At 43.9% G+C, this 23870-nt stretch overlaps 1 protein-coding gene across 1 annotated transcript; it reads left to right on the plus strand.

The window, feature by feature from the left end:
- Positions 1 to 2620: 2620 nt before the first annotated feature.
- Positions 2621 to 19990, plus strand: LOC135567422 (large ribosomal subunit protein bL12m-like). Its single transcript, XM_065014821.1, is given in 7 exon segments — positions 2621 to 2841; positions 5382 to 5459; positions 5461 to 5487; positions 5489 to 5570; positions 10139 to 10213; positions 11016 to 11153; positions 18220 to 19990. Coding segments are annotated over 7 exon segments (576 nt in total). The 5' UTR covers positions 2621 to 2782; the 3' UTR covers positions 18337 to 19990.
- The last annotated feature ends 3880 nt before the right edge of the window (positions 19991 to 23870 follow it).

Raw genomic sequence — 23870 nt, forward strand, 5'->3', positions numbered from 1 at the left:
CATCAGGTATCTATGCAGACTACTGGGTCCCAGGATTAAGCACCGCACTGCACGGAGCCATGCACTGAGTGTGGAGCAAATGGTTTGTGTGGCCTTGCGCTTTTTTGCTAGTGGAGCCTTCCTGTACTCAGTGGGGGATGCAGAACAGCTGAACAAGGCCACAATTTGCCGCACAATAAGGAGTGTGTGTCTGGCTATCAAAGCATTAGCAGATGTCTTCATCTCCTTCCCTGGCCACAGAAGACTCTGTGACATCAAAGAGGAGTTCTATAGGATTGCAGGTAAGAGGATCTACAAATTACAGGACAACTGTTAACATATAGTAGGATACTCATTACTTTGTGTGACAGGTTTCCCCAATGTCATTGGTGCAGTGGACTGCACACATAAGGATAAAAGCCCCTCAGGTGCCCATGAGGCCGATTTTGTGAATAGGAAATCCTTTCACAGCATTAATGTTCAGGTGAACATAACTTTTTGATATTGTCCATTGACGAACACTCTGCATTGCCAGTGATGTGCATTGATTGGTGTAATATTCCTCATCTTATGATTTCAGATGGTCTGCAATGCTGACTGTGTGATCAGCAATGTTGTGGCAAAATGGCCTGGCTCAGTCCATGACTCCAGAATCTTTCGGGCCTCTGAAATCTATCAGTGCCTATCACAAGGTAAGCCACACAACCCCTATTTATAACCATCATGGCTGTGTCAAAGAATATCACTGTGTTTATGAGGTAGTAATGATGAGATTTTTGTGTTGACAGGTGAATTCTATGGTGTGTTGCTGGGAGACAGGGGTATGGCTGCCAGCCTTTTCTCCTGACACCTTTCACAGACCCCCAGGAAGCACAGCAGGCCTACAACCATGCCCATGCCAGGACCAGGGCCAGAGTTGAAATGACCTTTGGCCTCCTGAAGGCACGCTTTCACTGCCTTCACAAATTAAGGGTCAGCCCTGTTAGGGCATGTGATATTACTGTGGCTTGTGCTGTCCTCCACAATGTGGCCTGCCTGAGGAAGGAGAGGGCCCCCAGAGTGCCACCAGCCATGGACTGGGACAATCCGGCAATCTTCCCTGATGACGACAGTGGCCGGCTGCTGAGGGACCAATATGTGTTGAATTATTTTAGTTAGTATGTGTGCTTTCAATTTTGGTTAAATATGTCCTGCGGTGGCAGAGGAATTTGGGTTTTTTGGGTTCGTTTTTGACGAATTTGGCCTCTTATGATGTTTGTGCGGTATACTGTGTGTAATACAAGGCTGCAGGGAGGCTACTGCATCCATTCATTTGTCTGTTCAGTTGATGTGTATGGATTTGTCCTGCATTTATTTTAGTGTGCAGACATGCAGGGTGTGTTATATACAGACCTTTGAATGTGTATGTATCATTTTGTATAATATGCTTGGATTCTGTGCTTTCCATCTTGTAGAGTCACTGTGACTTCAGTTTCGAAAGGAGCTGATGGTTTACCTGCTTTGTTTTGTCCTTATTCAATAAAGGAACATAATGTTACACATTGTGTTTTTATATTCATATGGAATGTGTTTTTGTTTATATGACAGAGTACTAGGGCCACACTGAAGAAAAAGGATAGAGTCATACATTTATGAGGCTGGTTCTTTCTGCAGAAAAGCTACATATTGTTTTTACAGTTTTGATACTTATGACAATGTGATACTTAATATTCTGGCACATCAGCATGTCTTTGTTTATGAAACCATACTGAAGTACAATTTCACGAAATGCCCCACATCTGTCATTTTAACAACTGTCCTCCTTTAAAACAACTGGTTACAATATTATGTTTTTTTCCCCTCTGTGGCCCTAATATTCTATCATTTTATATATAGCCTTATAGTCTATGGGAAACTGTAAATTATCTAATGATAGCAACATCATCTAAAAATCATTTTTTATCCAAAATCATTGAAATTAATGATCACAAACGTTTAAATAATAACAGTGGGTCTAGTTATATGTGATAACAATGTATAGTGAGCAGTGAAATAACTATTGGTTTCCATTTGTGGTGACTGCTGACTGACATTAGGGATGAGATTAAATAGATCCTGGAATTTAGCCTGGTCTGGAGCAGGCTAGCTCCACAGAATAAATCTCCATGGTAATTTATACCATAACATATCCTCCTGCCCCCTATCCATCTTTAGTGCAACCGGATTACGGATCAATTGAGCCAGGATCACCAAGATATCCTGGCTTAATCCCTTATCCTAGTTTTGTGCAACAGGCCCCTGGTCATGTGTCTTCTCAGTCATGTTGACACTGGTCTACTACCTTTGCTTTAATGTTTTGTTAGTCTGATTAATATTGTTGTTGTAGTTGTTGTTAATGGTAATCCCATGTCCACTACTACTATTATTATTGCTGTTGGTCCCACCATTTATTTATATATAAATCTATATTTTATATATGTATAAATATATAAAATATAGATTTATATTTTTTTGCATATGTATACTTTGACAATGTAAGTAATAATGAACTTGCCATGTCAATAAAGACAATTGAATTGAGAGAGAGAGAGAGAGAGAGAGAGAGAGTGAGGCACACACTGAGATTGACAAAAGCTACTTTGTTAATAAAGTTATTTAGTCGAACTACAACTCGTTTGTGGCGCAATGCATTGTGGGTAGGTCAGTAACAGAGAGTGGAGGACGCCATGTGCTATTGAGGGAGAAGGACCAGGACTGACAGGCAACGCTGTGACTCTGTGAATTGGAAATATCTGGAGGAGATCCGGGGGCACAAATAATAAACATGTACTGCACAAGACATTGCGTTCGGACCGCATTGCGAATCGCCGCAAAGACGCATCGGTAAGCGGGTGTCATAACCGGGGATCGTAGCTGCTTGTGTAAATTCTAGAACAGTGGGACACATGAGCTAGATGGTTTGCTAACGCCAAACGCGTCAAGGGCAGAGAATTGCTAGCTAATTTGCCATGCATTAACCATTTATGTGCCCCAAATAGTCGGAATCACATAGACCTATTAATATAATAACCCTGGGCTCATTCATTTGCTTTGTGAAGAACGGATTGTATGATTAGCCGGCAGCTAGCCAACCGCAATGCCACTTATTCCTCGTTAACTAACTAGTGAGGAACAATCTTGCAGCCAAATTGATTAAATCCGTCACGGGGAATGTGTTGTAAAACCAGCTAACTAACGTGTAATCTAGAGCGAGTAGGCTCAGCAGTAAATAACGTTAGCCAGTTCCATGGACCCAATGCACCCTGTTCCTTCCTTATGAGACGTGCCAGTCAAGGTCATGTGTTTCTTGTATGGCATTTGTGTTTAACTTTGACAAATGGTTGTCATATCCTGTACCTTGCTAGAGCTTCTGATTGGTGATTTGTATCGATTTTCACCATTGTGTAATGATCCTGTCAACCTTACCGTGACAGTTGTACAACTGATTCAGAGGGGTTGGGTTAAATGCGGATGACACATTTTGGTTGAATGCATTCCGTTGTGTAACTGACTAAGTATTCCCGTTCCCAACTGAACCAGGTGGAAAATTAAGAATGAGAAATAGCAGCTAACTAGCTACTGCTATATTAGTAACTGGTGGATTTGAAGAATCTTTGAGAGATCTGTGACAACATTGAATCAATCATTCCCTTAGGCCTAGAGGGTTTTACAGATGAGACTCAAAAGGCCCCTAAAGTCACATCCAGGAGCCTAAATCTAATTCATTAGTGCATAGTTGTAAATGAATTTGCACCAAAACTGTCAATTTAAACCAATAGAAACCAAACTATTTTAGGTGGACGGGTTGCACACTCTATAGAGGAAACACTGGATTGAATGTAGAGGTCGACCGATTATGATTTTTCATTGGAGGACCAAAGGAAGCTGATACCGATTAATCGGCTAATAGTGACAATTACAACATTGAATGAACACTTTTTAAAAAAATGTTAACTTAATTACATAAATAAAATCAATTTAGTCTCCAATAAATAATGAAACATGTTCAATTTGGTTTAAATAATGCAAAAACAAAGTGTTGGAGAAGAAAGTCAAAGTGCAATATTTGCCATGTAAGAAAGCTAAAGTTCCTTGCTCAGAACATGAGAACATATGAAAGCTGGTGGTTCCTTTTAACTTGAGTCTTCAATATTCCCAGGTAAGAAGTTTTAGGTTGTAGTTATTATAGAACTTATAGGACTATTTCCCTCTATACCATTTGTATTTCATATACCTTTGACTATTGGATGTTCTTATAGGCACTATAGTATTGCCAGTCTAATCTCGGGAGTTGATAGGCTTGAAGTCATAAACAGCTCAATGCTTTAAGCACAGCAAAGAGCTGCTGGCAAACGCAGGAAAGTGCTGTTTGAATGAATGCTTATGAGCCTGCTGCTGCCTACCATCACTCAGTCAGACTGCTCTATCAAATATCAAATCATAGACTTAATTATAATATAATAACACACAGAAATATGAGCCTTAGGTCATTAATTTGGTCAAATCTGGAAACTCCTTTAGAAAACAGAACGTTTATTCTTTCAGTGAAATACCGAACTGTTCTGGCAACGGGTGGCATCCTTAAGTGTAAATATTGCTGTTACATTGAACAACTTTCAATGTCATAATTATCTAAAATTCTGGCAAACTTTGTTGGGAAGAAATGGTCTTCACACAGTTCGCAACGAGCCAGGCGGCCCAAACTGCTGCATATACCCTGAATCTGTTGCACAGTTCCCAACGAGCCAGGCGGCCCAAACTGCTGCATATACCCTGACTCTGTTGCACAGTTCCCAACGAGCCAGGCGGCCCAAACTGCTGCATATACCCTGACTCTGTTGCACAGAACGCAAGAGAAGTGACACAATTTCCTTGAGTTAAAGAAAATTCATGTTAGCAGTCAATATTAACTAAATATGTAGGTTTAAAAATATGTACTTGTCTATTGGTTTTAAGAAAGACATTGATGTTTATGGTTAGGTACATTGGTGCATCAACAGGGCTTTTTGCACTAATGCGCTTGTTAAATCATCACCTGTTTGGCGAAGTAGGCTGTGATTTAATGAAACATTAACAGGCACCACATTGATTATATGCAACGCAGGATAAGCTAGGTAAACGAGTAATATCATCAACCGTGTGGAGTTAACTATTGATTATGTTAAGATCTATGCTAGCTAGCAACTTACCTTGCATCTCAGTGCTAGAGGCGTCACTGCAGTCCCTGGTTCGAATCCAGGCTGCATCACATCCGGCCGTGATTGAGGAGTCCCATAGGGCGGCGTCGTCCGAGTTTGTGAATAAGAATGTGTTCTTAACTGACCTGCCTAGTTAAATAAAGGTTCAATTAAATAATACATTAACTGTGTGATTTGTTTCCCCAGGCAGGAGCTCCAGACACCAACGTCATGTGCCCTCCGAACACTCGGGACCAGCCCAGCCAGCCTTTCTGCTGTCATCGCCGCCCCCTCTGGATGGAGCCCCAAACAGTACCCCCCAAAATCACCCAGCTGGTACACGACATCACCAGCCTCACCTTGTTAGAGGTGTCAGACCTCAATGAGCTCCTCAAGGTATGGAACTGGAGCATGTAGACTGTGTAGATTAACATAAGGAGACGTGGGCATCGGAGTCATTTAGCAGACGCTCGTATCCAGTGCCACACAGTCAATGCCATAAATTATAGCACATTGTCCTATATACATAGTTCTAGTATCTACCTCTATACCATGGTATCTATATATAAACTGCTCAAAAAAATAAAGGGAACACTTAAACAACACAATGTAACTCCAAGTCAATCACACTTCTGTGAAATCAAACTGTCCACTTAGGAAGCAACACTGATGGACAATACATTTCACATGCTGTTGTGTAAATGGAATAGACAACAGGTGGAAATTATAGGCAATTAGCAAGACACCCCCAATAAAAGGAGTGGTTCTGCAGGTGGTGACTACAGACCACTTCTCAGTTCCTATGCTTCCTGGCTGATGTTTTGGTCACTTTTGAATGCTAGCGGTGCTTTCACTCTAGTGGTAGCATGAGACGGAGTCTACAACCCACACAAGTGGCTCAGGTAGTGCAGCTCATCCAGGATGGGACATCAATGCGAGCTGTGGCAAGAAGGTTTGCTGTGTCTGTCAGCGTAGTGTCCAGAGCATGGAGGCGCTACCAGGAGACAGGCCAGTACATCAGGAGACGTAGAGGAGGCCGTAGGAGGGCAACAACCCAGCAGCAGGACCGCTACCTCCGCCTTTGTGCAAGGAGGAGCAGGAGGAGTACTGCCAGAGCCCTGCAAAATGACCTCAGCAGGCCACAAATCTGCACACGTCTGCTCAAACGGTCAGAAACAGACTCCATGAGGGTGGTATGAGGGCCCGACGTCCACATGTGGGGGTTGTGCTTACAGCCCAACACCGTGCAGGACGTTTGGCATTTGCCAGAAAACACCAAGATTGGCAAATTCGCCACTGGCGCCCTGTGCTCTTCACAGATGAAAGCAGGTTCACACTGAGCACATGTGACAGACGTGACAGAGTCTGGAGACGCCGTGGAGAACGTTCTGCTGCCTGCAACATCCTCCAGCATGACCGGTTTGGCGGTGGGTCAGTCATGGTGTGGGGTGGCATTTCTTTGGGGGGCCGCACAGCCTTCCATGTGCTCGCCAGAGGCAGCCTGACTGCCATTAGGTACCGAGATGAGATCCTCAGACCCCTTGTGAGACCATATGCTGGTGCGGTTGGCCCTGGGTTCCTCCTAATGCAAGACAATGCTAGACCTCATGTGGCTGACGTGTGTCAGCAGTTCCTGCAAGAGGAAGGCATTGATGCTATGGACTGGCCCGCCCGTTCCCCAGACCTGAATCCAATTGAGCACATCTGGGACATCATGTCTCGCTCCATCCACCAACGCCACGTTGCACCACAGACTGTCAGGATTTGGCGGATGCTTTAGTCCAGGTCTGGGAGGAAATCCCTCAGGAGACCATCCGCCACCTCATCAGGAGCATGCCCAGGCGTTGTAGGGAGGTCATACAGGCACGTGGAGGCCACACACACTACTGAGCCTCATTTTGACTTGTTTTAAGGACATTACATCAAAGTTGGATCAGCCTGTAGTGTGGTTTTCCACTTTAATTTTGAGTGTGACTCCAAATCCAGACCTCCATGGGTTGATCCATTTGATTTCCATTGATACATTTTGTGTGATTTTGTTGTCAGCACATTCAACTATGTAAAGAAAAAAGTATTTAGTAAGAATATTTCATTCATTCAGATCTAGGATGTGTTATTTTAGTGTTCCCTTTATTTTTTTGAGCAGTGTATATATTATTCCACAGAGTTAATGTATTTTTATAATTGAACCTTTATTTAACAAGGCAGGTCAGTTAAGAACACATTCTTATTTACAATGACGGCCTAGGAACAGTGGGTTAACTGCCTGTTCAGGGGCAGAACGACAGATTTTTACCTTGTCAGCTCGGGATTCAAACTTGCAACCTTTTGGTTACAGGTCTAACACACTAACCACTAGACTACCTGCCGCCTCTACACTCTAACCACTAGACTACCTGCCGCCCCTACACTCTAACCACTAGGATACCTGCCGCCCCTACACTCTAACCACTAGTCTACCTGCCGCCCCTACACTCTAACCACTAGACTACCTGCCGCCCCTACACTCTAACCACTAGGCTACCTGCCACCCCTACACTCTAACCACTAGACTACCTGCCACCCCTACACTCTAACCACTAGACTACCTGCCGCCCCTACACTCTAACCACTAGACTACCTACCGCCCCTACACTCTAACCACTAGGCTACCTGCCGCCCCTACACTCTAACCACTAGGCTACCTGCCACCCCTACACTCTAACCACTAGGCTACCTGCCGCCCCTACACTCTAACCACTAGGCTACCTGCCGCCCCTACACTCTAACCACTAGGCTACCTGCCGCCCCTACACTCTAACCACTAGGCTACCTGCCGCCCCTACACTCTAACCACTAGACTACCTGCCACCCCTACACTCTCACCACTAGACTACCTGCCGCCCCTACACTCTAACCACTAGGCTACCCGCCGCCCCTCCACTCTAACCACTAGACTATCTGCCGCCCCTACACTCTAACCACTAGGCTACCCGCCGCCCCTACATTCTAACCACTAGACTACCTGCTTCCCCTACACTCTAACCACTAGACTACCTGCCTCCCCTACACTCTAACCACTAGACTACCTGCCACCCCTACACTCTAACCACTAGACTACCTGCCGCCCCTACACTCTAACCACTAGACTACCTGCCGCCCCTACACTCTAACCACTAGACTACCTGCCGCCCCTACACTCTAACCACTAGACTACCTGCCGCCCCTACACTCTAACCACTAGACTACCTGCCGCCCCTACACTCTAACCACTAGGCTACCTGCCGCCCCTACACTCTAACCACTAGACTACCCTGCCGTCCCTACACTCTAACCACTAGACTACCTGCCTCCCCTACACTCTAACCACTAGACTACCTGCCGCCCCTACACTCTAACCACTAGACTACCTGCTGCCTCTACAATCTAACCACTAGACTACCTGCTGCTTATATGTACTGGTACCCCGTGTATAAAGCCATGTTATCATTGACTCAGTACTGGTACCCTGTGTATAAAGCCATGTTATCATTGACTCAGTACTGGTACCCCGTGTATAAAGCCATGTTATCATTGACTCAGTACTGGTACCCTGTGTATAAAGCCATGTTATCATTGACTCAGTACTGGTACCCTGTGTATAAAGCCATGTTATCATTGACTCAGTACTGGTACCCTGTGTATAAAGCCATGTTATCATTGACTCAGTACTGGTACCCTGTGTATAAAGCCATGTTATTATTGACTCAGTACTGGTACCCCGTGTATAAAGCCATGTTATCATTGACTCAGTACTGGTACCCCGTGTATAAAGCCATGTTATCATTGACTCAGTACTGGTACCCTGTGTATAAAGCCATGTTATCATTGACTCAGTACTGGTACCCTGTGTATAAAGCCATGTTATCATTGACTCAGTACTGGTACCCTGTGTATAAAGCCATGTTATCATTGACTCAGTACTGGTACCCTGTGTATAAAGCCATGTTATTATTGACTCAGTACTGGTACCCCGTGTATAAAGCCATGTTATCATTGACTCAGTACTGGTACCCCGTGTATAAAGCCATGTTATCATTGACTCAGTACTGGTACCCTGTGTATAAAGCCATGTTATCATTGACTCAGTACTGGTACCCCGTGTATAAAGCCATGTTATTATTGACTCAGTACTGGTACCCTGTGTATAAAGCCATGTTATCATTGACTCAGTACTGGTACCCTGTGTATAAAGCCATGTTATTATTGACTCCGTACTGGTACCCTGTGTATAAAGCCATGTTATCATTGACTCAGTACTGGTACCCCGTGTATAAAGCCATGTTATCATTGACTCAGTACTGGTACCCTGTGTATAAAGCCATGTTATTATTGACTCAGTACTGGTACCCTGTGTATAAAGCCATGTTATTATTGACTCAGTACTGGTACACTGTGTATAAAGCCATGTTATCATTGACTCAGTACTGGTACCCTGTGTATAAAGCCATGTTATTATTGACTCAGTACTGGTACCCTGTGTATAAAGCCATGTTATTATTGACTCAGTACTGGTACCCCGTGTATAAAGCCATGTTATCATTGACTCAGTACTGGTACCCCGTGTATAAAGCCATGTTATCATTGACTCAGTACTGGTACCCCGTGTATAAAGCCATGTTATCATTGACTCAGTACTGGTACCCTGTGTATAAAGCCATGTTATTATTGACTCAGTACTGGTACCCTGTGTATAAAGCCATGTTATCATTGACTCAGTACTGGTACCCTGTGTATAAAGCCATGTTATCGTTACTCATTGTGTATTTATTATTACTTGTTTTACTTTATTATTTCCATTCTCTTTCTCTCTGTATTGCTGGGAAGGTCTAAGTCAGTATTTCACTGTTGGTCTACACCTGTTGTTAACGAGGCATGTGATGAGTAACATTTTGATCTGCTCAATGACTTCTCCAATAAAGTATGTTTTAATTTGTTTGTCCCAGAAAACCCTGAATATCCAGGATGTTGGGATGATGCCAATGGGAGCCATGACTGCAGCAGCAACACCTGCAGCTCTGGTAAGACAGGGATTGTTTTAGTGTGTTTCTGTGTTTTATTCAATATGTTTATCAAGCTTCTTTACCCTACGCGATGCCCCGTGGTTCCCCCTTACACGACGCCCCGTGGTTACCCCTTACACGACGCCCCGTGGTTACCCCTTACACGACGCCCCGTGGTTACCCCTTACACGACGCCCCGTGGTTCCCCCTTACACGACGCCCCGTGGTTCCCCCTTACACGACGCCCCGTGGTTCCCCCTTACACGACGCCCCGTGGTTCCCCCTTACACGACGCCCCGTGGTCACCCCTTACACGACGCCCCGTGGTCACCCCTTACACGACGCCCCGTGGTCACCCCTTACACGACGCCCCGTGGTCACCCCTTACACGACGCCCCGTGGTCACCCCTTACACGACGCCCCGTGGTCACCCCTTACACGACGCCCCGTGGTCACCCCTTACGACGCCCCGTGGTCACCCCTTACACGCCCCGTGGTCACCCCTTACGACGCCCGTGGTCACCCCTTACACGACGCCCCGTGGTCACCCCTTACACGACGCCCCGTGGTCACCCCTTACACGACGCCCCGTGGTCACCCCTTACCCCACATAAGTTGATCTAGGAGGGACCCCTGCAGAGCTCATTGGCCTTCTATCTATAAAGGCTATAACCTCGTTTAGTGTCAATGCCCAATGTAAGCCTCTCTACTGCAATGCAATCGTTGTGCCTGACTGTACACATCAACATGTCATGTAGTGTCCTCGGGGCATAGCTGCAGCATGTTTTAACCTTGCATTGTATTCATTCTGCTCCTACAGGCAGTGGAAGAGGACGTGGCACCAGTCAAGAAAGAGAAGACACACTTCACAGTAAAACTGACAGAACTGAAGGCAGCAGAGAAAGTGAAACTCATAAAAGAAGTGAAGAACTGCATCCAAGGCTTGAACCTGGTGCAGGTCAGATGGTCTGTTTGTCTCTGTGTGATGTCACAGCCATCCAAGGCTTGAACCTGGTGCAGGTCAGATGGTCTGTTTGTCTCTGTGTGATGTCACAGCCAGACGAGGCTTGAACCTGGTGCAGGTCAGATGGTCTGTTTGTCTCTGTGTGATGTCACAGCCATCCAAGGCTTGAACCTGGTGCAGGTCAGATGGTCTGTTTGTCTCTGTGTGATGTCACAGCCATCCAAGGCTTGAACCTGGTGCAGGTCAGATGGTCTGTTTGTCTCTGTGTGATGTCACAGCCATCCAAGGCTTGAACCTGGTGTAGGTCAGATGGTCTGTTTGTCTCTGTGTGATGTCACAGCCATCCAAGGCTTGAACCTGGTGTAGGTCAGATGGTCTGTTTGTCTCTGTGTGATGTCACAGCCATCCAAGGCTTGAACCTGGTGCAGGTCAGATGGTCTGTTTGTCTCTGTGTGATGTCACAGCCATCCAAGGCATGAACCTGGTGCAGGTCAGATGGTATGTTTGTCTCTGTGTGATGTCACAGCCATCCAAGGCTTGAACCTGGTGCAGGTCAGATGGTCTGTTTGTCTCTGTGTGATGTCACAGCCATCCAAGGCTTGAACCTGGTGCAGGTCAGATGGTCTGTTTGTCTCTGTGTGATGTCACAGCCATCCAAGGCTTGAACCTGGTGCAGGTCAGATGGTCTGTTTGTCTCTGTGTGATGTAACAGCCAGACAAGGATTATTTAGTTCTTTCTTGTCTCTGTAATCATTTGTCCTTTCCATCTCTGACCACACATTTACCAGTGTCCATGCTTAAAGGACACGCAGTCAAATCAGTCTGAGACATAGGAAAGCTCTGGGTTGGAGGCCTTTCACTCTGTGGTCCTGCTCTCTGTATGTATATAGTAGGTTAATATAGACGTTGGAGGCCTTTCACTCTGTGGTCCTGCTCTCTGTATGTATATAGTAGGTTAATATAGAAGTTGGAGACCTTTCACTCTGTGGTCCTGCTCTCTGTATGTATATAGTAGGTTAATATAGACGTTGGAGGCCTTTCACTCTGTGGTCCTGCTCTCTGTATGTATATAGTAGGTTAATATAGAAGTTGGAGACCTTTCACTCTGTGGTCCTGCTCTCTGTATGTATATAGTAGGTTAATATAGACGTTGGAGACCTTTCACTCTGTGGTCCTGCTCTCTGTATGTATATAGTAGGTTAATATAGAAGTTGGAGACCTTTCACTCTGTGGTCCTGCTCTCTGTATGTATATAGTAGGTTAATATAGACGTTGGAGACCTTTCACTCTGTGGTCCTGCTCTCTGTATGTATATAGTAGGTTAATATAGAAGTTGGAGACCTTTCACTCTGTGGTCCTGCTCTCTGTATGTATATAGTAGGTTAATATAGACGTTGGAGGCCTTTCACTCTGTGGTCCTGCTCTCTGTATGTATATAGTAGGTTAATATAGAAGTTGGAGACCTTTCACTCTGTGGTCCTGCTCTCTGTATGTATATAGTAGGTTAATATAGACGTTGGAGGCCTTTCACTCTGTGGTCCTGCTCTCTGTATGTATATAGTAGGTTAATATAGAAGTTGGAGACCTTTCACTCTGTGGTACTGCTCTCTGTATGTATATAGTAGGTTAATATAGACGTTGGAGACCTTTCACTCTGTGGTCCTGCTCTCTGTATGTATATAGTAGGTTAATATAGACGTTGGAGGCCTTTCACTCTGTGGTACTGCTCTCTGTATGTATATAGTAGGTTAATATAGACGTTGGAGGCCTTTCACTCTGTGGTACTGCTCTCTGTATGTATATAGTAGGTTAATATAGAAGTTGGAGACCTTTCACTCTGTGGTCCTGCTCTCTGTATGTATATAGTAGGTTAATATAGAAGTTGGAGACCTTTCACTCTGTGGTCCTGCTCTCTGTATGTATATAGTAGGTTAATATAGAAGTTGGAGGCCTTTCACTCTGTGGTACTGCTCTCTGTATGTATATAGTAGGTTAATATAGACGTTGGAGACCTTTCACTCTGTGGTACTGCTCTCTGTATGTATATAGTAGGTTAATATAGAAGTTGGAGACCTTTCACTCTGTGGTCCTGCTCTCTGTATGTATATAGTAGGTTAATATAGGTTAATTGGAGACCTTTCACTCTGTGGTCCTGCTCTCTGTATGTATATAGTAGGTTAATATAGACGTTGGGGGCCTTTCACTCTGGCCTTTCATAGAAGTTGGAGACTCTGTGGTCCTGCTCTCTGTATGTATATAGTAGGTTAATATAGATATAGTTGGAGACCTTTCACTCTGTGGTCCTGCTCTCTGTATGTATATAGTAGGTTAATATAGTTGGAGACCTTTCACTCTGTGGTCCTGCTCTCTGTATGTATATAGTAGGTTAATATAGACGTTGGAGACCTTTCACTCTGTGGTCCTGCTCTCTGTATGTATATAGTAGGTTAATATAGAAGTTGGAGACCTTTCACTCTGTGGTCCTGCTCTCTGTATGTATATAGTAGGTTAATATAGAAGTTGGAGACCTTTCACTCTGTGGTCCTGCTCTCTGTATGTATATAGTAGGTTAATATGTTGGAGACCTTTCACTCTGTGGTCCTGCTCTCTGTATGTATATAGTAGGTTAATATAGACGTTGGAGACCTTTCACTCTGTGGTCCTGCTCTCTGTATGTATATAGTAGGTTAATATAGACGTTGGAGACCTTTCACTCTGTGGTCCTGCTCTCTGTATGTATATAGTAGGTTAATATAGAGGTTAATATTGGAGACCTTTCACTCTGTGGTCCTGCTCTCTGTATGTATATAGTAGGTTAATATAGAAGTTGGAGACCTTTCACTCTGTGGTCCTGCTCTCTGTATGTATATAGACGTTGGAGACCTTTCACTCTGTGGTCCTGCTCTCTGTATGTATATAGTAGGTTAATATAGAAGTTGGAGGCCTTTCACTCTGTGGTACTGCTCTCTGTATGTATATAGTAGGTTAATATAGAAGTTGGAGACCTTTCACTCTGTGGTCCTGCTCTCTGTATGTATATAGTAGGTTAATATAGAAGTTGGAGACCTTTCACTCTGTGGTCCTGCTCTCTGTATGTATATAGACGTTGGAGACCTTTCACTCTGTGGTCCTGCTCTCTGTATGTATATAGTAGGTTAATATAGAAGTTGGAGACCTTTCACTCTGTGGTACTGCTCTCTGTATGTATATAGTAGGTTAATATAGAAGTTGGAGACCTTTCACTCTGTGGTCCTGCTCTCTGTATGTATATAGTAGGTTAATATAGAAGTTGGAGACCTTTCACTCTGTGGTACTGCTCTCTGTATGTATATAGTAGGTTAATATAGACGTTGGAGGCCTTTCACTCTGTGGTCCTGCTCTCTGTATGTATATAGTAGGTTAATATAGACGTTGGAGGCCTTTCACTCTGTGGTCCTGCTCTCTGTATGTATATAGTAGGTTAATATAGAAGTTGGAGACCTTTCACTCTGTGGTCCTGCTCTCTGTATGTATATAGTAGGTTAATATAGACGTTGGAGGCCTTTCACTCTGTGGTCCTGCTCTGTATGTATATAGTAGGTTAATATAGACGTTGGAGGCCTTTCACTCTGTGGTCCTGCTCTCTGTATGTATATAGTAGGTTAATATAGACGTTGGAGACCTTTCACTCTGTGGTCCTGCTCTCTGTATGTATATAGTAGGTTAATATAGAAGTTGGAGACCTTTCACTCTGTGGTCCTGCTCTCTGTATGTATATAGTAGGTTAATATAGACGTTGGAGACCTTTCACTCTGTGGTCCTGCTCTCTGTATGTATATAGTAGGTTAATATAGACGTTGGAGACCTTTCACTCTGTGGTCCTGCTCTCTGTATGTATATAGTAGGTTAATATAGAAGTTGGAGACCTTTCACTCTGTGGTCCTGCTCTCTGTATGTATATAGTAGGTTAATATAGACGTTGGAGGCCTTTCACTCTGTGGTACTGCTCTCTGTATGTATATAGTAGGTTAATATAGAAGTTGGAGACCTTTCACTCTGTGGTCCTGCTCTCTGTATGTATATAGTAGGTTAATATAGACGTTGGAGGCCTTTCACTCTGTGGTACTGCTCTCTGTATGTATATAGTAGGTTAATATAGACGTTGGAGGCCTTTCACTCTGTGGTCCTGCTCTCTGTATGTATATAGTAGGTTAATATAGAAGTTGGAGACCTTTCACTCTGTGGTCCTGCTCTCTGTATGTATATAGTAGGTTAATATAGAAGTTGGAGACCTTTCACTCTGTGGTCCTGCTCTCTGTATGTATATAGTAGGTTAATATAGACGTTGGAGGCCTTTCACTCTGTGGTACTGCTCTCTGTATGTATATAGTAGGTTAATATAGACGTTGGAGGCCTTTCACTCTGTGGTACTGCTCTCTGTATGTATATAGTAGGTTAATATGTTGGAGACCTTTCACTCTGTGGTCCTGCTCTCTGTATGTATATAGTAGGTTAATATAGACGTTGGAGGCCTTTCACTCTGTGGTACTGCTCTCTGTATGTATATAGTAGGTTAATATAGACGTTGGAGGCCTTTCACTCTGTGGTACTGCTCTCTGTATGTATATAGTAGGTTAATATAGAAGTTGGAGACCTTTCACTCTGTGGTCCTGCTCTCTGTATGTATATAGTAGGTTAATATAGACGTTGGAGGCCTTTCACTCTGTGGTACTGCTCTCTGTATGTATATAGTAGGTTAATATAGACGTTGGAGGCCTTTCACTCTGTGGTACTGCTCTCTGTATGTATATAGTAGGTTAATATAGACGTTGGAGGCCTTTCACTCTGTGGTCCTGCTCTCTGTATGTATATAGTAGGTTAATATAGACGTTGGAGACCTTTCACTCTGTGGTCCTGCTCTCTGTATGTATATAGTAGGTTAATATAGACGTTGGAGGCCTTTCACTCTGTGGTACTGCTCTCTGTATGTATATAGTAGGTTAATATAGACGTTGGAGGCCTTTCACTCTGTGGTCCTGCTCTCTGTATGTATATAGTAGGTTAATATAGACGTTGGAGACCTTTCACTCTGTGGTCCTGCTCTCTGTATGTATATAGTAGGTTAATATAGACGTTGGAGGCCTTTCACTCTGTGGTACTGCTCTCTGTATGTATATAGTAGGTTAATATAGACGTTGGAGGCCTTTCACTCTGTGGTCCTGCTCTCTGTATGTATATAGTAGGTTAATATAGACGTTGGAGGCCTTTCACTCTGTGGTCCTGCTCTCTGTATGTATATAGTAGGTTAATATAGACGTTGGAGGCCTTTCACTCTGTGGTCCTGCTCTCTGTATGTATATAGTAGGTTAATATAGACGTTGGAGACCTTTCACTCTGTGGTCCTGCTCTCTGTATGTATATAGTAGGTTAATATAGACGTTGGAGACCTTTCACTCTGTGGTACTGCTCTCTGTATGTATATAGTAGGTTAATATAGAAGTTGGAGACCTTTCACTCTGTGGTCCTGCTCTCTGTATGTATATAGTAGGTTAATATAGACGTTGGAGACCTTTCACTCTGTGGTCCTGCTCTCTGTATGTATATAGTAGGTTAATATAGAAGTTGGAGACCTTTCACTCTGTGGTCCTGCTCTCTGTATGTATATAGTAGGTTAATATAGAAGTTGGAGACCTTTCACTCTGTGGTCCTGCTCTCTGTATGTATATAGTAGGTTAATATAGACGTTGGAGGCCTTTCACTCTGTGGTACTGCTCTCTGTATGTATATAGTAGGTTAATATAGAAGTTGGAGACCTTTCACTCTGTGGTCCTGCTCTCTGTATGTATATAGTAGGTTAATATAGAAGTTGGAGACCTTTCACTCTGTGGTCCTGCTCTCTGTATGTATATAGTAGGTTAATATAGACGTTGGAGACCTTTCACTCTGTGGTACTGCTCTCTGTATGTATATAGTAGGTTAATATAGACGTTGGAGACCTTTCACTCTGTGGTACTGCTCTCTGTATGTATATAGTAGGTTAATATAGAAGTTGGAGGCCTTTCACTCTGTGGTCCTGCTCTCTGTATGTATATAGTAGGTTAATATAGACGTTGGAGACCTTTCACTCTGTGGTCCTGCTCTCTGTATGTATATAGTAGGTTAATATAGACGTTGGAGACCTTTCACTCTGTGGTCCTGCTCTCTGTATGTATATAGTAGGTTAATATAGACGTTGGAGGCCTTTCACTCTGTGGTCCTGCTCTCTGTATGTATATAGTAGGTTAATATAGACGTTGGAGGCCTTTCACTCTGTGGTACTGCTCTCTGTATGTATATAGTAGGTTAATATAGACGTTGGAGGCCTTTCACTCTGTGGTCCTGCTCTCTGTATGTATATAGTAGGTTAATATAGACGTTGGAGACCTTTCACTCTGTGGTCCTGCTCTCTGTATGTATATAGTAGGTTAATATAGACGTTGGAGGCCTTTCACTCTGTGGTCCTGCTCTCTGTATGTATATAGTAGGTTAAGAAGTTGGAGACCTTTGTTCTCTCTTTATAATCCTCTTGTTTCTTACTCTGAAAGATATACAATCATGTCTGTCTAGGAGGTTGCTTTGTGTTAATGTTACTATAGATCCTCTGTCCTCTACCAGGCTAAGAAGTTGGTTGCTTTGTGTTATTGTTACTGTAGATCACTGATCTCCTCTGTCCTCTACCAGGCTAAGAAGTTGGTTGCTTTGTGTTAATGTTACTGTAGATCCTCTGTCCTCTACCAGGCTAAGAAGTTGGTTGTTTTGTGTTAATGTTACTGTAGATCACTGATCTCCTCTGTCCTCTACCAGGCTAAGAAGTTGTTTGCTTTGTGTTATTGTTACTGTAGATCCTCTGTCCTCTACCAGGCTAAGAAGTTGGTTGCTTTGTGTTAATGTTACTATAGATCCTCTGTCCTCTACCAGGCTAAGAAGTTGGTTGCTTTGTGTTAATGTTACTGTAGATCCTCTGTCCTCTACCAGGCTAAGAAGTTGGTTGCTTTGTGTTATTGTTACTGTAGATCACTGATCTCCTCTGTCCTCTTTCCAGGCTAAGAAGTTGGTAGAGTCCCTCCCCCAGGAGATCAGAGCCAATGTGTCCAAAGAGGAGGCGGAGAAGCTGAAGACAGCCCTGGAGACAGCAGGAGGCACTGTGGTGCTGGAGTAGACCGTCCCTCCTCTCTCCCTGCCTCCACCCGACTGACCCCATCCACCATCTGGCTGCTGTTACTCCTGTCTTCTATATTTCTGTTGTATACAGCAGGAAAAGAACAAAGGAACCAATGCCTTGGAAAAGGAAACTAAAATCTAGCCTTTTTGACAACGTTGCTGTACTAGCTACCAACTGGATGGTGTGGGGCGGGAGAAACTAACTCAGACTGAACTCCTCAGGCTCAGAGCCTGAACACACCCGCCCACCGCCCGGCCGCTCGTCAGTTCCCTCGCCCATTTGTCTTGTTCGTCTGTCTGGCTCTGTCCCGATTCTCCACCCTTCTCCCGAAGTGTGCACTTCTCTTGGGTTCTTTCTCGTGTTGATTTAACAACGGTGGAAACTCAAAACTCCCTCAAACCAATGTTTACATCAGCCCCATGTTTAAAAGTCCACGACTGGGAATATGAGGGTACAGTACAGGAGAAGGGTGGATAAGGGGTACTTTTGCCCATCTATCAGTCTGGTACTTTTGCCCATTGGTCTGCATTCAAGCTGGACTTGGCCTCCTGTCTGTATTCGTCTGGGGGTGAGTTTCCCTGAAAGCCTCGTAGTTAACGTAACTAACGTGGCATGTTATTTCTCCTGACAACCCAGCCTCCACAGACCATTGAAATATCTATGTTTGACTGTCTGTATTCTCCAGAGGAGGCTGGTGGGAGGAGCTATAGGAGGACAGGCTCATTGTAATGGCTGGAATGGAATTATGGAATGGAGTCGAACAGGTGGTTTCCATTTGATTCCATTAATTCCATGTCAGCCATTACAATAAGCCTGTCCTCCTATAGCTCCTCCCACCAGCCTCCGCTGGTATTTTATGTGCGTTAATGAACCAAATTCGTCAAATGGACATTTTGCTGGTTGTTCTATGAGTGGTGTGAGTGGGTCATCAAGAGGACTGAGGTACCATGTTGGCAACCAAGCTTTTTTAGAAACCCTCCCCCTGACTGGTAACAGACTGCCGTGTTCTCTAGAACCAGGAGAACGGAGCTGTGTCCTCATTACGGGTTGGAACCGGAACAGAACTGAAAAGCTGGAAAATAATGTCATTTTTCAAGTAGCAGAAACTGAACCTGGAACGAAAGTGATCCATACTGTTCCGGAACAGAACCATTATTTTAAAAGCATGGGAACCGGTTAATAGCGTTCTTTTACATTCCAGGCGTTGTTTCTACTCTCGCAAAAAACGCAACAAAGTGCCAAGGCAAAGCCCTCACTCTGTCACTCAGAAACATATTCCAGTATCTGCCTGCAAGCTGAAAGTCTTTACCAGTGTGTGTGTATGTTTAGGCTACACCCCACCCCCCTACTCTATCCGCACTGATTGGTGAAGTCATTTAATTAGCTAAATGTGAAGGGGGGGGGTGATTTTAAAGGTTAAAAAAGGAATAGAAAGGAACGCTATAAACCGGTACTTTTGTTTGGTTTGAACCGGTTCAGAACTTTCTTTTGTTGGTCGGAACAGTGGAATGTAACAGTTACATTTGTATTTTCCTGTTCAGAACGAAACGATTGGAAAAATACATTTTGGTTCCAACCCCTGGTCTTTATACTGTATGGCTGATATAGGATCAATGATGAAGTGATTAAAATAAATAAAAAATACAAGTTACATTTCTTTGGTTGGTTGAATATAATCTTACATTGGATCACATTTTGACAGATTGTGCTGTAAAGACTATGAACGATTATTAAATCGTACCTATGTGAAATGTATTCATAATGATGTGATTACATATTTATATTTTAGGTAAAGCTATGTTTGGTGTTTGACATCTATATTTTGAATTCATTCGAATTTGAAACAAAGTGCATTTTAATATGTAAAAGAGCCACTAGGAGGCAGAACAGAGCTGTGCTGATTCTCCCAGACCAGGAAAACTGGCAGCCCCGCCTGATTCTGTCGGCCCATGGATCAATCCCTCCCCCAAAAGGTAAATCCTAAGGCGTCTCAACTTACTGTTGAGACTTATAATAGTAGAAAACGCCAAGGTGCAATTTAGAAACGTGGTTTTACATCAGCAGCTTTTCTCTTTATGTCGGCCACTGACAGTCACTCAATTAGCCATGTCAACTAAACATTTAGATTGGTAAATTAGTCTAGAGGCCAGCTAGCAATCATGGTCAAATCATGGGGCGGCAGCGTAGCCTAGTGGGTAGAGTGTTGGACTAGAAACCGAAAGGTTGCAAGTTCAAATCCCCAAGCTGACAAGATACGAATCTGTCGTTCTGCAAGTTAACACACCTTGGCCGTCATTGAAAATAAGAATTTGTTCTTAACTGACTTGCCTAGTTAAATAAAGGTAAAATAAAATGATAAATTACCACCTAGGGACGGCAAACATTTCTCTCCACCCTAAAGCAAAATGTGTAGAACTGAGCTTTTAAAACAGCACATTTTTCTCTGCAGCTTGGGTTGTGTTGACCATATTACCACCACACCAGCAGTCACGAGTCAACGAGACCAACGTGACTATGTGAGTCACAGTAATCTCCTCTTGGGCTGTGGGTTGTGTTGACCACATTACCACCACACCAGCAGTCACGAGTCAACGAGACTATGTGAGTCACAGTAATCTCCTCTTGGGCTGTGGGTTGTGTTGGACCACATTACCACCACACCAGCAGTCACGAGTCAACGAGACCAACGTGACTATGTGAGTCACAGTAATCTCCTCTTGGGCTGTGGGTTGTGTTGACCACATTACCACCACACCAGCAGTCACGAGTCAACGAGACCAACGTGACTATGTGAGTCACAGTAATCTCCTCTTGGGCTGTGGGTTGTGTTGACCATATTACCACCACACCAGCAGTCACGAGTCAACGAGACCAACGTGACTATGTGAGTCACAGTAATCTCCTCTTGGGCTGTGGGTTGTGTTGACCACATTACCACCACACCAGCAGTCACGAGTCAACGAGACCAACGTGACTATGTGAGTCACAGTAATCTCCTCTTGGGCTGTGGGTTGTGTTGACCATATTACCACCACACCAGCAGTCACGAGTCAACGAGACCAACGTGACTATGTGAGTCACAGTAATCTCCTCTTGGGCTGTGGGTTGTGTTGACCATATTACCACCACACCAGCAGTCACGAGTCAACGAGACCAACGTGACTATGTGAGTCACAGTAATCTCCTCTTGGGCTGTGGGTTGTGTTGACCATATTACCACCACACCAGCAGTCACGAGTCAACGAGACCAACGTGACTATGTGAGTCACAGTAATCTCCTCTTGGGCTGTGGGTTGTGTTGACCATATTACCACCACACCAGCAGTCACGAGTCAACGTGACTATGTGAGTCACAGTAATCTCCTCTTGGGCTGTGGGTTGTGTTGACCATATTACCACCACACCAGCAGTCACGAGTCAACGAGACCAACGTGACTATGTGAGTCACAGTAATCTCCTCTTGGGCTGTGGGTTGTGTTGACCATATTATCACCACACCAGCAGTCACGAGTCAACGAGACCAACGTGACTATGTGAGTCACAGTAATCTCCTCTTGGGCTGTGGGTTGTGTTGACCATATTACCACCACACCAGCAGTCACGAGTCAACGAGACCAACGTGACTATGTGAGTCACAGTAATCTCCTCTTGGGCTGTGGGTTGTGTTGACCATATTACCACCACACCAGCAGTCACGAGTCAACGAGACCAACGTGACTATGTGAGTCACAGTAATCTCCTCTGGGCTGTGGGTTGTGTTGACCATATTACCACCACACCAGCAGTCACGAGTCAACGAGACCAACGTGACTATGTGAGTCACAGTAATCTCCTCTTGGGCTGTGGGTTGTGTTGACCATATTACCACCACACCAGCAGTCACGAGTCAACGAGACCAACGTGACTATGTGAGTCACAGTAATCTCCTCTTGTGCACTCTGGACATGCCTTGGTACTATAGTACTATACCCAAAACATGGTCCTTGTCGATGTTGTTTCAACACCTTAATACAGCATTGCTTTCTAAGGTGATGATTCATTAAAAACACCCATAAGTATGTTTATAGAGCTTATATATATGCCTATATAACCCCCACACAAGAGAACTAAAGTAATGATGTATACAATACATAGCCTCCTGTAATGCATAATTACTAAAGGCAGAAAAACATTACAAAACGTTTATGTAAGATGTCTTTGCTACATCATTGGTCGGGCCTTTACAAAGGCTGGTAATGGCCTTTTGAGTGATTGTATTATGATGCGTACTGGATGGACTGGTTACCTTCTGCTACACTCCAAACATCCTGTCCATGAGTCTGTGAGAGAACGTATAGGCCATGCTGTTGGATGGACTGGTTACCTTATGATATACTCCAGACTGTCTATCCATGAGTCTGGGATGGAACGTATAGGTGATGATGTTGGATGAACTGGTTACCTTATAATACACTCCAAACATCCTGTCTATCAGTCTGTGAGAGAACGTATAGGTGATGCTGTTGGATGGACTGGTTACCTTATAATACGCTCCAGACATCCTGTCTATCAGTCTGTGAGAGAACGTATAGGCCATGCTGTTGGATGGACTAGTTACCTTATAATACACTCCAGACATTCTGTCTATCAGTCTGTGAGAGAACGTATAGGTGATGCTGTTGATTCATTGATTGTGCAGGGTGGCTTACAGAGTTAGCCTACAATTATTGTGAATTTCTATTTGATTTTATAATAGCCTAGTTATAAAGGTATTTTATGATATGTCCATAATGAATAGGCTGACATCACCTTTTAACTATAGAATATCTCACCTCCGCGTGTTTCCATCTCCTCTCCTTCATTGCTTGTTTCAGCTCGCAGAGAGAGGGGTTGTCAACAGTTTAATGAATTATGTTTTGTGAAAACATTTTTACTTATCGATGTTCCTGAACAGATTCCACTTGGTTTTCCTAATGAAGCACTGGGTAGTTTCAGGAACAACGTGGAGGTTGATGCGTGGAGTGACCTAACCGGAGGAGCGAACCAGGCACCGTTGAAGAGGAACCAGCGGGAAACGGCCTCCCATTTACCTCTTCCAGTGTATACAGATGATATCTATTCCCCCTGTTCCAGTGTATACAGATGATATCTATTCCCCCTGTTCCAGTGTATACAGATGATATCTATTCCCCCCTGTTCCAGTGTATACAGATGATATCTATTCCCCCCAGTTCCAGTGTATACAGATGATATCTATTCCCCCCTGTTCCAGTGTATACAGATGATATCTATTCCCCCCTGTTCCAGTGTATACAGATGATATCTATTCCCCCCTCTTCCAGTGTATACAGATGATATCTATTCCCCCTGTTCCAGTGTATACAGATGATATCTATTCCCCCTGTTCCAGTGTATACAGATGATATCTATTCCCCCTGTTCCAGTGTATACAGATGATATCTATTCCCCCTGTTCCAGTGTATACAGATGATATCTATTCCCCCTGTTCCAGTGTATACAGATGATATCTATTCCCCCCTGTTCCAGTGTAT

Source organism: Oncorhynchus nerka, unplaced genomic scaffold (assembly GCF_034236695.1).
Source record: "Oncorhynchus nerka isolate Pitt River unplaced genomic scaffold, Oner_Uvic_2.0 unplaced_scaffold_2074, whole genome shotgun sequence".
In the NCBI taxonomy this organism is placed as follows: Eukaryota; Metazoa; Chordata; class Actinopteri; order Salmoniformes; family Salmonidae; genus Oncorhynchus; species Oncorhynchus nerka.